The following is a 14,991-nucleotide window of genomic DNA, read 5'->3' on the forward strand; positions in this document are numbered from 1 at the left end:
TTTCTTCTTTAATCTTGAGTCTCGAATGACAACCGTGCCTCCAAAGCCTTTTTTTTTTTTTTTAAATGAAATTATATATGCACATTTATTTATTTTAATTTGGAAAAAAAAAATTCACATCATCACCATCATTACATCTAGTAATCTTTCAGGCATTAAGCGGCATCTGTTGGGGTACTTGAGTTAGGGGTAGGGAGGGGGGCAAGGAAAAGCTGAATGAGTCTCCCTCCCACACATTTCATTCACTGGCATCAGAATTCACAACTCGCACAGTGAGAGGCTCTGAATAGAGGCTGCACGCTTCTCACACTATTAAAAATTCAGCAGTCTAGCAAGGCCACGACGTCTCCTACGTCACTGGAGTTGCATTGAAGAGTGCAGTCACATTTCAGCGACAGCTCTCCAGCCTTATTTACCTGCATACCTCTGCTATCTCTCCTCCTGAACTAGACAGCCCTTTGAATCCAACCTGGACATCACCTCAGCTCTAGTCCAGGAAGAAGCTAAGAAGATCTTACGGTCGCAGTGCAAACAGAAGTGGCATGTTGTGAAAGTTAATGATTCGTGTTAACATTATAAGAGATGGCTGTCATCAGATCATATACTTTCATTTATTAGCTGTATTATTGCATTTGCTAATGTATCGGACAATAATGACGCAGATTAGATGTGTTGTGAAAATATTACATATCTCGTGGCCTTTTAAGGAGCTATTAGAAACTTTTAAGATCTTTTGGCACTGCAATGTATTGATAGATTGATAGATTTGCCCCTTTACATGTTGCACACACAGCAGCTATTAATCACATTTGGCTCCAAACCCTCTGGTGGTGTTGTTTTATTGCACTGGATTATACTAAGAAGTGTTTCTAATATTGTTTCTAATATTTTGCCCCCATTCATCTATGTGAATCGGAGGGAACCAAAGCAACTTGCAGTGTAATATTTTCCCAAAGCTGCAGCGCCACGGCCTCAAAAATCACGAGCGTCTCTTTGACATTACCAGCAAAACTGAAACCTTTTAGCTTCACACTTGCATTGCAAGCTGTTATCACTCCTGTTATTGATTTTTTTATTTTTTTTTTTAAGGGCAAATCCACATTTGCCCATTAAAAATATACATTACAAAGTATACACCTGCTCTGACTTTATGTAATTACACACCAAGTGGGTCAATTCATATTGCTTTTTTAAAAAAAAAAGTTTGGCATTTTAAGCTGAAGCTTCTAATGAAAAAGTCTCTGTCTCCAGGGTGTCAGAAACGCTGCGGCGAATCTTCTCGAGCCGAGCCCAAATCAGGCAAGAACAGCTGGATTTGGAGAGACAGCTGAAGGAGAATGAGCTGCGCCAGCGCTACAGTGAGGAGGACAACCTGCAGGTCCAATACCTCTGTGCCAAGGAAAAGACTGAGAAGGTAGCTGATGCTTACTCTGCTATCCACAGTTTTCATCATCCCTGCAGAAAAACAGCTGCTGACTCATCGTTTTACTTCTCCGCTCCCTGTAGTTGTCTCAGTCTCTCATTTACGCCACTACGGGAAAGGGTCACTGCTCATCAGTGCCTGGCTCTTTTCTGTCATGTGTGTGTGTACCAGTGTTATTCTCAGCTGTGATAGCATTTTAAATAGAAAAGAGAATTCTTAAGAAGTGTTTAGTACCACACCTGTGTACTTGACTATGTGCGTATGTTTTTAGTCTTTTATTTTATTCAAATTGTTGACCCAACTTGTTTCCGACATTGGCTCAAAACCAGAAAACCCCAAAAAAACAGCTTGTTCGCAGCTATAATTATTCAGACCACGAACACAGTTAATGGTGTGTAATTCTAATACGAGCACAACACAATCCATGTTACCGTTTGATGTGTTTTTCAACAGGCCACTTGTAAGCACGAGCGGAAGATTGCCAGCTTACGGACTCAGCAGCAACACATTTGCAAGCGTTTGAAGGAGGCAGAAACGCGTTTCCTGGAAAACGACGGCTGGCTTCACCGCGTCGAGAACGAGATTAGGTTGTTGAAGTCGAACGATCAAACCACAGAGGTGAGTTGAACTCGTTGGCCCGTTGTTTGTTTGTTTGTTTTTTTTGGGGGGGGGGCGGGGTTGTTTTTTAACTGGCGGTACGAAAAGAGCAATTCACTGGCAAACATGAATCAACTTCTATCTTCCTTTAATTTGTTTATTTATTAAGTATTTCTGATCATTTTACGCAATCAAGATTGTTAATACTTGTCAGTCTTTGATCAGTAGAGCCAAATAGTAAGTAACACTACCTAATTACATAACTTGGAAGACAAGTGAGCACGATTATATGAAGAGAAAAACTTTACAATGTGGGTTACATCCGTCAAAACTCACTGCTTGGTGTTTTTTGTTTGTTTATTTTGGAAGGTGGGCTGTGTCTCTACTGGTGTCGTGACTGTCTTTGTTTTCTTCCCATCTGTTCTCCCAGTAATTAGAACCGTGCTCATTTTATTTCTCTAGCTCACTCGTGGATCACTGAAGAGAATAAATCAATACCCTTTACTCATCCCTCACACAGCAGCCAGTTACCTAAAACCATGTCCATGTTATTTTTTTCTGCTTTATCCTTTCTTCCAGGAACTGACCCAGAACTATGACGCATCCACCCGGTCAAATGTTCTCTCTGCTGTTGTTTCGTAGTTTCTTTACGTCAGAGTTCCCTTTTTTTTCTTTTTCTTTTTTTATTCCCCATCTTTTTCCCCTCCCTTTCCTTACCCTGAGTTGACAGCTTTTCTGGTGAAACATGGATGAACTTTGTGTCTTTTCCCTAGTATCCTAACCCCTCTGCCATCTTTTTTTCTTCTTCTAATTCTGCCCTCCAGAGTACTTATGTTAGAATGGCTTTTGACTTGTCACTTCTGCTGTCTGACCTCAATTCTCCCCTTGGTTTAGGTGTTAGAGAAGAAGCTACACTGCCACAGATTTGAGCTGCAGGTAAATGATCTCAAACAACACATCAAGCAGATGGTCAAGCTCACCAACCTGCAGGATCAGGAAAACAAGCGCATGCAAAAGTAGGTTGGGCCAGAGTGAATTCACTCTGAATTAAGTGAACTCTTACTGCGGCACACCCGGAGAAGTTTGAAAGATCGTTTTCCCGCTTCTTTTCAGAATGGTGAATATCTTGCTGCCAGCTTATAGTCGGCATTATTCTGCGCTGCGTGGAGCCGGGCTGACCACAGAAGCTGACGAGACGGACAACCAAGAACTCGAACACCTTGTGCTGAGGGAGAGGGGCGTGGTCTGGGCTGACCAGGAAGGGGCGGGGCCGCAGCAGAAAGGTGGAGGGATTTGTGTGGAGTCACAGGAGACAAATGAGGCAGGAAAAATTGGACTCCGCAGCGAGCTGGCACCTGTCCTCTCTTTCACACATCTGCAATACCACCAGAATAGCCCCTGCAGTAAGTCATCACACTTTTACCACCCTATTCACTCTTTGGCTACTAGGTTGCATACGTGAAGAGGAGGGCAAGTAATGCTAATGAACGTTAAATATGTTTGTTTTTAGTTCACCGGGGAATACAGAAATTATGAACAGCACAAAATCCAGTTGGAGAAATAAGGGGAGATACATTTACCCAGTTCTTCAGGTGTATTTGACAATCTCACTTCTACCAGAAGCAATCAAAGAGAGCAAGAGAGAAATAAAGAGAAGGGTTTTGATGCTAAATGAGCCTGTGTCAGTCATTTATGGGAGGAAAAGTTTTGTGTTATGAAAAGGAAGCTTCTAGGTTTTTTCATCCACATCTTGTTTGTAATTACCACAGCACCCCTTCAGTAAATCCATACAGGAGTTTTTTTTTTTATGCCAGAAGAGTGTTGGGGTGTCTCAAGCTGGATTTACACTAATCAATCAAATAGCCAGTATCAGTTTATTGACTTAAGATACTAAGGTAAGTGCGGACATGTAACATCTGTGTGAAAGGTTTCCAGTTCAGTGCGTATCATTATATGAATACTAACCTTTAAAGAATTCAGTATATTGTGATTTTTAACGTAACATTGTCATTATTTAGTGTAACACATTTTGAAAAGGGGATGTAAGGTTCACATATGTTAATGCTTATCCCGTACCTCCCCAGTTTGTCTTACAATTGAGCGTATCCAGTGTTCGGATCACAAGTTCTTCTGACACCAAGTCTACATGTGTGACACCTAGAAGCAAGTTTTTATTACAGCATCAAATATAAAAATTCAGTTGTGCTATAAGGTAGTTTGGTAAGGGGGAGTGTTTATGGCATTAGTCCAGGTCTATTGTGTGTGGCGGGACCCACGAGACGGCACAGTTCATTTTTAACTGTCATCTCTGCATGACCTAGCAGCACTGGGCCCTCGTGACATATAAGCCATGACAGACAGTGGAGCATGAACTGAAGCCGGCCAACAATATTCACTTACTTTGATGGTTGTCTGTTGTTTGTCATGCAGTAAATTTTGACTTGGCTGTCTGCGCCGCTGCTTGCATGTTCAGTATCGTATTACTTTTCGTTTTTGGTGACTTTTAATGAAATACGTCGACAGTAAAAGGAGGAATCCGATCACTCGTGAATAGCGGCGTTGCAGCCTCTCTTGGGTTATAGTTTCGGTTGTAAATGATTATTAGGTGTTTTTGTACACACGCCAAAACACTTGAAGTTGTTCTTTGGGGAATTCATTATGAATAAAAGTTGGAGGTTTATGCCGCTATTGTTTTCCTGACTTCACATCTCTGCCACATTCGTGCATCATGCATTGGCTTTGACAAAGTTGTTTTTTAAAATGTTGTTTGTCCTGCACATTTTACGTTAGCCAGATTGCCTTTTTTTTTTTTTCTTCCATGATAGAATCACGATTTGTTACTGACTGAACATCTGCGCTGCCTTCACAGAGAAAATTGGATAAGAAGCGCTCACAAATGTTTCACCTTCGTATTCTTCTTTGTCACGAATGCATTCAGTGAATCATCTCACTCAATTTTAAAATATATATCCATGTGATTTTACCAAAAAACTTGTGAAAATGTTACATTGTATGAAAGAAAATCTAAGAAAATTGATCCTGTAGTGTTTTAATGACACTTGAAAGTTTTATTCACAGGTGCAGAGAGGCACGCGAAAAGATTGTGCAATCCTTCTCCATCACCAAAAGGTAAGTCAGCTCTGCTCTCTGGTTAGTAATTACTCTAAAGTCCCTGCGTACTTGTTAATCCTACTCACTTTTAGTCATTCACCTATTTGTGCTCCCCCTCATCACCTTTTTACCATCAATTACTCAAACACAAATTAACAGACAGTTTTATGTATAACGGAAGCAGAAACCAGTTGGTAAAGTGTTTGTTTTTTTTTGTTTTTTTTGTTGTTGTTTTTTTATTAATTACCATGTAAACTGGAAATTGATGTGTTCGCCTTCATTTCTACCTTGCTGTGTTTAGCTGTGAAGAACTTGTTCAGAGCCATAAAATACACAATAAAAATCAGACACGTAATATAATGTGATTTATAGTTGCGCCGCTGACCCTCTGTCCCGGCCAAAAGTTGAATAATGAAATGAGCTGAATGCTCGCAAGCTGTTTTCTAGAGGGAACTCTGTACATGCAGAGCCTTTAGGGGAAAGTCACACAAAAATCTTTGTGAAATATGGCTGTTCAAATTGCCTGTAATGATATTTACTGCAGGTGGTCTACATTTCATTGAAACTTATTGTGGGAAATGTTACGTCTGAAGAAAATACTTCTGCCAGATGACCAGAGTTTCTTGAATGGAAATGAAATATGGAGGCATCAGGGAGTTTGTCACCACCTCTATTAAATTTCCCTGCAATATATTGTAATAAGCGAGCTCTGATAGTGCACCGACTTGTTTTTCTGATATAAAAGGCTCCACTCTCTGCTTGGTCTGTCTGACCATGACTAGTCTTTATACTTTGCTGGTCAAACAAGGTTTTATTGTTCTTTTTTCCATTTGCTCTTATTAGTTCCACATAGCAGCACCTTTTCCTGTCTGCACACATGCTGCATTTGTTTGACTTAAATGGACAACCTTTGCCTTTTAATGCTTTGTTAGACACAACCAGAAAACTGTGGGTACATCTAATGGAAAAACTCCAATGGATACAGTTATCTTTCTTAATTGAGTATATAACGATGCACATAGCAATGAACAAAAAACAGGAATTTTAGGTACATTAAAGTATCTCGAACCACTAAAGTCACTAATCCGTCAGTGCATACTCGCCAGATCCTTTGGGGCGTGGCTTGTTCTGGTGCATTACACAAACGGCCGATGGGATCAGGGTTTCGGGAGTCCCAGAGAATACTTGGACACTGTGTTGCATGTCTTCGGCTTTTCCTGATGTGGCAGGCTGTATTATTTTCCAGTACGCAGCGGTCATCTGGGAGCGTCGCTGCAAAGGGAGGGGATTGAGCTGGGCCTGCGGCAGTGTTTGGTTTGGTCCACTAAGTAGTAACCTCTGAGGCAGAAAATGTGAACAAGAACACAATCATAGTAACAGATACAGGAAGTTTTTAGACTTAACCTCGAGTACTGCAAGTTAGTAAAGTGGACGTCACTGCTGTGTTTGTGTCTTTCTGAAGAATTTTAGTAGTATCCAAGTAATGTTATGGCTTACATCCATCCACTAAAAGCAGCATCAACCCCAAAACCCAGGTTTCTCAGCAGGACATTGCTTTGCGAAGAGATGATCATTGGGCTCCACGTCACCTGCCAGTGGATTTAATGTTCTGACTGACAAGTAGAGGTGTGCATGCAAGCCTTTTTGAGACTAACCAACAGCTTGATTGGCACCACTCACATGACACATCATATGAGTGGTGTAATCTGGGTGCTTAGTAACTGCATCACTATTTTTCTTTCATTTGTATCATGTACAGTTTGCAATTTCATCTCAGTTCACTTGCACTTACTGACGCACACTTGCATCCTTCAAAAACAACTCTGCCCATCTTGGATTCAGTCCAGAGGCAATAGTCGTACATGCATGTCATATATGCACGCAGCACTCGTGTTATATACACACGAGTGCTGCGCAAAAAGCATTTTTCCAGTTTACAGACATAATGATACAGAGATGAAATGGCACAGGTTTTTAAGTTAAGGTGGCTTATTTTTAGCATTCAGACAAAGTGCTCTGATCTTCTCATGGTGCTGTTTGTCAGTCCCTCACTGCTTCCTCGGCTCTTAATGGAAGTCACTGCAGCATGTTAAGAAAAATAGCTCCACCCTGCAGCTCGCAAAGCCAATCAAATTTCATCGGTTTTAGAGAGGGTTGTGGTTTCAAAGGAGCGTTAACTCTTTGTGGAGTGCTTTATAGCAGCAATTTACACAAACGTGATCACAGTAAAAGAGACTTTCAGCCTTTTACTGTTAATAATTATAAGACCACAGATGCATTTATTAATAGTTCTGTGATTTTTCATTCAGCTATCTCCCACTGCCTCCCACAGGCTGTTCTTTTTATATCTTTCTGTTCGATCTTGTTTCTAAATTCTCCCATCTACTCTTTTTTTTTTTTTTTTTTTTTTTTTTACCCCACCCGTTAGATCCTTTTTTCTTCAAACATCTTTCAGTGTGCCCCCTCCCTCCATTCTACCTTTCTTTCCCTCCTACCCTCAAATGTTTTTCTGTGTCTGTCTAGCATCTAACCCTCCCAATCCCTCTTGAGCTTCATTCATGAAAATGCAGATCCACAGCAGGGCAGGAAAAAACGTCAACAGACGTAAACTCCCCTGCTCCACCAACCAGAAAAGGCGCACTATAAAAAACAGGCAGCAGCAACCAGGCGACCCTAATTCAGTGCAGCCTCCACCAGAAATAGCAACTCATGCATGTATTAATCCCCTACAAGCCAAAAATATGTGATTGAAGGAACTCTGCTGCCATTTATTGCTGGGGACAACTTCAGCCACAGGAAAGGTCTATTTATCACCGTTTCCTCACTCTGTGTGGTGTCTGAAGTCTGACTCACATTTGCTAAATATTGCATTTGATATTTAGGGGAATGTATAAATCAGTCATTCACCTTTGCATTTAGTGTTCTCGTTTCCTTTATGTGCTGGCTTCTTTCCCTTTTAGCCTCCTCCCTCACCCCTACCACACTGCTACAGGAAATGCCATGAGTGTAACTACTGCTAATGGGATGCAGACACCTTGATTTAACCTCATTCTGCGATGGAGCCTGTAAAAGTTTTTGTTCTTGCTGCTGTGTTTAAATGCACCACTGCGACATGGATATACATCAATGTGACAAAAACGTGCTTCAGAAAATATCATCTGTATAAACATACTTGATATAAAATAATATACAACGGGGGGTGACCATATTTGGATAAAAAGGTGGACATATGTTAATATTTAGTCGAATTCACATCAGCATTCATTTCAAGGTTGATTTTCACAGTGAATGAAATACTACACAATAATAGTTATTATAACAGCAAGTAACCCCCTGCAACAACTCACTAACTGGTCAGGGAATGCACTTTTTTCTCCCCAAACAGTCTCTAGGCCCGTATTGACTAAGGTTTTCGGAGTCACTCTTCCAGCGAACACCATCAGCCATCCTGGGAGGGCTAATTTCTGGTTGACATCTGGTCTCTAAACCCAATTGACCAGAATCTGACACATTTAACCCTTCGTATTAACTAAGCATCATACAGGCCGCTTCAACTGTTCACCCAAATTGTGTTTCAGTTGAGGTCATTGTCATACTTTCTGACAAGAATCGGTACTCCTCTTAGAGCATTGGTCAGGTTCTCTCACAAAATACTACACGTTTTCTCAGAATGTAACTTTAAATCAATTTGTTAAAAACAAAGCAGAACAACACCAGCAGTTGTAGCTACTGTTATGTGTTTAAGCTCCACGTTTTTAATAACAATGCACGCCTCAGTTTTGACTTTGTAGAGTTAATGTTTACAGGTTGGGAACTGTGCATAATGGCTCCAACACCAGTGATCACATTTTTAGTGTAACTTAAGGGAACGGTCTAATTTCTCTGTGACATTATTTAAATTGCACTCTTTAGCTCAGGGCTTATTCTTAAGCGCGTATAACTGATAGAGTATTGGGGACTGCATCATTTGGGAAGAAATGTGTTTACCGTTAAAGTGGTTTAATTTGCTTTCACTTCCAAGGCCCGCAGTTGTGAGGAACACGTTGATAAGAAAGGTCGAAATAATGTCAGCTTATTAGTTGTTGCCAATCATTTCTCAAGGACCAAATGTGGGGCAGGCCACAGGCTTGAATTATTGTCTAAGAAGTGATACAAAGGTCTATTGACAAAATAGTCAACAAACACAGTAATCGTCAAAGGTACACTCAGTTGCTAAGTGTCGATCAAGTCCATACGGGGGGAATAACCTTTCCGTGCGCTTCCACGTGTGGAAAATGGTCGAATGACGCTGCAAAATGTTCAGTTCTAAAATATAAATAACCTATTGCAGAGGTGGTTTTAATACTGTTAGCAAACATTGTAGTCACGGAATAAAATGGGGACATTGCTGACATACATCCTCTTCCATCATGTGACCGGCTGAAAACACATACGGCATCTGGAGCAATAAACTCTGGATACACAGTGTGTGCATAGGAAATGAATTCAGGAAACAGGAAGCAGTATACAGGGCATTCCACTTTCTCAGTCCAGGTTTGACCATCTGTGACTGTTCAAATATTAGTTTTTTTGATAAGAATCCGTATATGAAATGGGTTGGTCCTAACAGTCATTGAAATGTGTTGGTCTCAACAATTTTGAGAAATGCTTTGTACAAAATTTGACCAAATAAGCAACAAAGTTAAAGTTTATTTTAATTATATTCATTAAGAGTTCCAACAGTTTAAGAAAAAAAAAAATCAATCTGCTTTCAAAGGGCTGTGTGGGTGTGTTTTGATTAGCACTGACAGTGCCATGCATAAGCAACCAACCCGCAGTTTTCATCAGAATCTGATCAGATATTTGCTGAGTTGATAGATTGATGCAACACGCCTTTTTGTTTTCTTTACTGAGTCTGGGCGCTTTTAAAGATATCAAAAAAGATATCAGTAAAACAGAAAAAACAAATATATAAATAATTAGATTTGTTTTAAGAAAATGTTAGGCCCCTGATAAAAATAAGAGCAGCCATTATCTTTCCTGTTGGTGGGAATAATGTTGTTTATTATTGTGTCTTCTGATTTGGACTGATTTTACTGCTGCTGTTTGGTTTTCCAGGCAAAGGAAATCAAACAGATGTGGCACAGGAATCACTTCCCAGAATGCCCATCAGGAGAAATTTATCTGCGTTACTTCCACCGCAAAGCCCCCGCACAGTTGCTGCTAGCCAAGAATTTGAGGAGGACATGTTTCCTCTCCAGTGCACGCCAGAACCGTGTCAAAAAAACACCCAGGCCCAGCTGCCAGGCTCCTCCAGTGCCATGGATCCAAACATGACCTTTGAAGTTATAGACAATGAAGACCAAGCTGCAAGTAACGCAACCATCATAATAAGCAGCAGTAGTCCGTGTCAAGCATCAACGTCCACAGACGTCTCGGGTCAACCTAACAAAGCCATGGAGGGGAATCAGATGACCACCAAACGGTAAAATAAAAAAACAAAAAAAATTAATTTTAACGGCAAATGTTTGTTTCAGCTGTTATCTATGCTTTCAGTGAGTGTATCTTACAGTAGAGCTTAATTTTTTATTGTATAAGACAGCAAAACAACTTCAGCATTCGTGCTACGGCAACTCCCTGGTGCAACATTCAGGCACATTTCCACATTAGGTTTTTGCACAGTTTGCACACGATTTCTCTTGCTAGTCTTGAGTGAGAGCTGAAAAAATACTTGATCTATAACCCCTTTATTCATCCACCAAACAGGTTTTCTCAACACGAGCTGGTAATGTTACAAAAACAGAAGCAGAAGCACAGTGGGTTAAACTGTATGAGTCAGACTCTTAACAGAATTAGTTAAACAAATTACATTTTTAAAAGCTGGTTTACAAGTACTAATGCAGCCTTTTAATTCTTTCCACAAGATCTTTAAAATCATCCCCTAAATGTTTCAAAGCACACGGTAACTAAACCACCCACAACTGGTAAATCCTTCAGACTTTAATCAAAACAAGATAGAGAGTAGAGTTATTCTCACCAGCACCAAGTCTTCAGAGTGGAACATTGGGCAAAGAGGCTTAAGTCAACTGAGCTGAGCAGTGACCTTGTGTCTTCGGCTGGAAGTGCCAAACAAAATGAGAATCGTTCTTACTTGTTGGATAAATTTGTTCCTGACCAACCTCAAAAGCAAAACGCATCACCTCAAACAATGAAATGGCTCCACAAACAATCTGCCTGGTTTCAAAACATCTTCACTACAGCACAAATACACTGCATCATGACAAGCTGTTTTTTCCTCAAATAATAAATATCATATTGTGGGTGGCTGTAGCTCAGGTGGCAGAGCAGGTCAGCCACTAATCAGAAGGTCGGTGGTTCGATCCCAGGCTGCATCCTGGCTGCATGCCAAATATCCTTGGGCAAGATACTAACCCCGTGTTTGCCTACTGGTGGTGGTCAGAGGGCCTGGTGGCGCCTGTGTCCGGCAGCCTCGCCTCTGTCAGTGCGCCCCAGGGCAGCTGTGGCTACAATGTAGCTTGCTATCGCCAGTGTGTGAATGTGTGTGTGAATGGGTGGATGACTGAATGTAGTGTAAAGCGCTTTGGGGTCCTATGGACTAGAAAAGCGCTATACAAATGCAGGCCATTTACCATCATTGCTAATCCAGCCTTTAAGAGAGCACTTGCCCTCCAGCTGCTGCTAGATGGAGGAAAAAAGATCAGAGCTTTACGTATGGTTAATGCAACATCCACAATTAATTTGCCATATATGAACACCTTAATAAAAGCAGCGCATTCTGGTATGCATTAACACAACATCACAATCTTCCCCGCTGCAGACCTCGTCGTAAATTCACCCCAACGTCAGACTGTGCAGTCTTTAGTAAAATTGCTACATGTCAGACTCCACAGGCCTCAGTTAGCATGTTAGATGTTAAAGATCATAACAGTACAATTAGAAAAAGACTGAACAAATATTACTTGTTTGACCAGAACAAACCACAAGGCTTGTGGAACAATGTCCTTAGAACAGCTGAGACCAAAGTGGCGAACTTTGACCATTATGCAGAAAGCTATATTTGGTGAAAAACAAACACAGCATATTGGCACAGACACCTCGTACCAGCTGGCAAGCACGGAGGGGCGATGATTTGGGTTTGTTTTAAAGCCACACGACCTGTTCACCTTGCAGTCACTGAGTCAACCATGAACTTCGAAGTATTCTTGAGTCAAATGTAAGGACATCTATCTGTCAGCTAAAGCTTGGCCTAAACTGGGTTAAGCAACAGGACAATGATCCCAAGCACAACAGCAAATCTCCAGCAGAATGACTGAAAAGGAAAAATCACGGTGTCGCAACGGCCCAGTCAAAGTCCAGACCTCAACCTGAAATGATGCAGAAAGACCTTAAGAGAGCTGTGCATAAATGAAAATCTGCAAACCTCAATGAACTGAAGTGATGTCGTAAAGAAAAAGAAAGATCAGTTTGCCACAAGATTACAGAGTCCTGTTTAAAAAAAAAAAAAAAAAGAGCCACACCCAACCAAAAATCATTGATTTACTGTTGAAAATGAGGTAGGATGCTCATTTTGCATAAGCCAACTTTTTGACAGCAAAGTTGGTATATCCAAATTCTGATTGCATGCACACCAGATATCAAGCTGAGAAATACACAACAAAAATTAAGATAGGTGAGGTGGATTTGAAGGGAAATGTGCCAAACAGCAGACTTGTCATGTAACATGAACCTTTGCTCTACAGACAACAGATCGCACCGCTCCAAGAAGCGAGACGCACCAACCCGACCTACATGAGTATGACGTCTGCTGCACAAGGGAAGCGAAAGTTTAACTGGTAATATAACTCTCTGTGTTTTTGGCCAATTAAGCTCTTAAAGCTGTTTAAAATGGCCACAAAAGTGACAACAGACATTTCTGACAGGACAGTGCTGAGTTTCTGGCCCTGATTACGTTTTCTGTTTTTCTTTTGTATTTTTGTTTTTTTTGTGCTGTAGCAGCTTCAGAGAAGAGTTAACACATGCAGCAAAGCGCGTAAAGAAAGACTCCTTGGTGGCCCAGAGGCCACTCAGAGTGCATCGTTTTGTTGGTAAGTGTCAAAACAGGACATCCACAAACACACACTGTAAAGCCAGAACATTGAATGCCTGACCCAGCAAACGGTCACAGTGTATATTGACACCAGATATTGCTTTGAAAGACCAAACGCATTTATTGACTTGTGCATCTCTCTCATAACTCCAGAATTAATTCTGCTCTACATGTGAACCAGAAGGATGCTTTGATTTCATCACATTACATATGAATTTAGCGATCAGTAACCGAATGCTACTGAGATCCATCGGGAATAGAGGAGTACAGTTTTATTTATTCTTGACCATATCCTCTGTTTGGTGTTTCTTCCTCAGGTTCAGAGAACAAGCCTCGGAGAGTTGTGAGGAGCGCTTCTGAAGGATATCTTAACCTCATTGAACCGCAGAAACCCAAGTCCATTTTCTATAAAACATCTCAGCAGCTGAAACGAGTGGCTAAACGCATGTGAGGCAGCACTGAGCTCAAGTCATATCGCCTTTAAAAACACTTTCGACCCTGAACCTTTTCCATCCTCATTGGTGTTTTTAGAAGATCTTTTTTTTCTCCAAAGCTTAGAAGAAAGTGCTCAATCATGCAGAAATGCTAAATGTAATTGGATAAAAGTTCTACTGAGTCGCGTTTTATTTCCTTTCAGCCTTGCACTGAAGTGAACTTTCACTTGTACATAAGCATTGTATGGGCAGTTGTAGAACATTCAGATTATTCTTGATTTGTATTAGTTTGGAGCCTTTCTTTGTATTTTAACCTGTATTATTAAAGTTATGTTCACACTAACAGCAAAAAGAAAAAAAATGGATAAATCACTGTGTGTCCTGCAGATATTTTTGTACATTATGTACTTTGATCTATTTTCAAATGGTGATCAGCTTTTAGGTGACCACATTAACCAGGGCAGCTAATAACATCGAAACTGCTCGACTCTGAGCTGTTTGTGTTTCTTATTTTTATCCTGTACAGGTAATAACATGGGTTTATAGATATTTCATAATAAAAGTGCTTGTAAGAGAATCTGTGGTTTTTCAATAAAAAGATCCTTTTCATCAAAAAAAAGTAAAAAAGAAAGTAATATCTGCTTTTTGTGCCATTGATGCTGCGCGTGAATGTGGTTCTCAATGACGTTTCAGTTACAAGATGTTCCAACACTAAGTAAGTGACATCAGACGGCCTCAGAGAAGGTGAAAAATACAATGGCAGGCAAAATTGAACTGAGCTAGGAGTGAGTCACACATAACTCTTATTGTCTTCCTATAACATTCATATGCTTTTAGGAAAGAGATCGTGATTCCAGCGATGCTATCTTTACAGATGAAAGTACTTTGGTGTTGTGTTTGGGTGTTTTTTGCTCTGTTTGGGTTTTTTTTGTTTTGCTTTTTGTTCAATTGCCAAAAATATGTTTAAAAAGAACACATGGAAAAGGTGGAGACTGCCAGACCATTTACAATTGTCCTTCAAAGCGTAACACAATTGTCACATTGTTACTGTTTGGAAGTATTGGCTGTAAGGAGGAACAATGCACAAAGTTAGGCTGCACTCCAACACCAATGTAGGCAACTTAATTCAGGCTTCATACAAGTAAGGCAAATATGTCAAAGTGGCTCTCATATGGGGTTTAAGCACCACTCGCAGCAAGATAAGGCATTCAACCATATGCACAGAGAGCACAGAACGGCCCTAGCATGATTTGAACAAGGGACCTTTGTCCTGTTAGGGTTAAATCACAGGATCAGAGAATTAAGTTTCCTTACCAAAGAGGTCTCTCTGGAGCATTTAT

At 40.6% G+C, this 14,991-nt stretch overlaps 1 protein-coding gene across 3 annotated transcripts in view; it reads left to right on the forward strand.

The window, feature by feature from the left end:
* The window catches only part of kif18a (kinesin family member 18A), a 46,122-nt gene extending 31,894 nt beyond the window's left edge, over positions 1-14,228 (forward strand). For 2 of the 3 annotated variants that reach the window (XM_024799893.2, XM_024799895.2), the window contains exons 10-18: positions 1,252-1,414; positions 1,877-2,041; positions 2,915-3,036; positions 3,134-3,423; positions 5,099-5,149; positions 10,229-10,595; positions 12,871-12,963; positions 13,124-13,215; positions 13,535-14,228. In XM_024799893.2, coding sequence (XP_024655661.2) covers positions 1,252-1,414; positions 1,877-2,041; positions 2,915-3,036; positions 3,134-3,423; positions 5,099-5,149; positions 10,229-10,595; positions 12,871-12,963; positions 13,124-13,215; positions 13,535-13,668 — 1,477 coding nt within the window. In that variant the 3' untranslated portion in view covers positions 13,669-14,228. The remainder of the gene's footprint in view (positions 1-1,251; positions 1,415-1,876; positions 2,042-2,914; positions 3,037-3,133; positions 3,424-5,098; positions 5,150-10,228; positions 10,596-12,870; positions 12,964-13,123; positions 13,216-13,534) is intronic. The other variant, XM_024799894.2, reaches the window with a different exon arrangement.
* Positions 14,229-14,991: the final 763 nt, after the last annotated feature.

The sequence above is a fragment of the Maylandia zebra genome, linkage group LG1 (assembly GCF_041146795.1).
Source record: "Maylandia zebra isolate NMK-2024a linkage group LG1, Mzebra_GT3a, whole genome shotgun sequence".
Classification (NCBI taxonomy): Eukaryota; Metazoa; Chordata; class Actinopteri; order Cichliformes; family Cichlidae; genus Maylandia; species Maylandia zebra.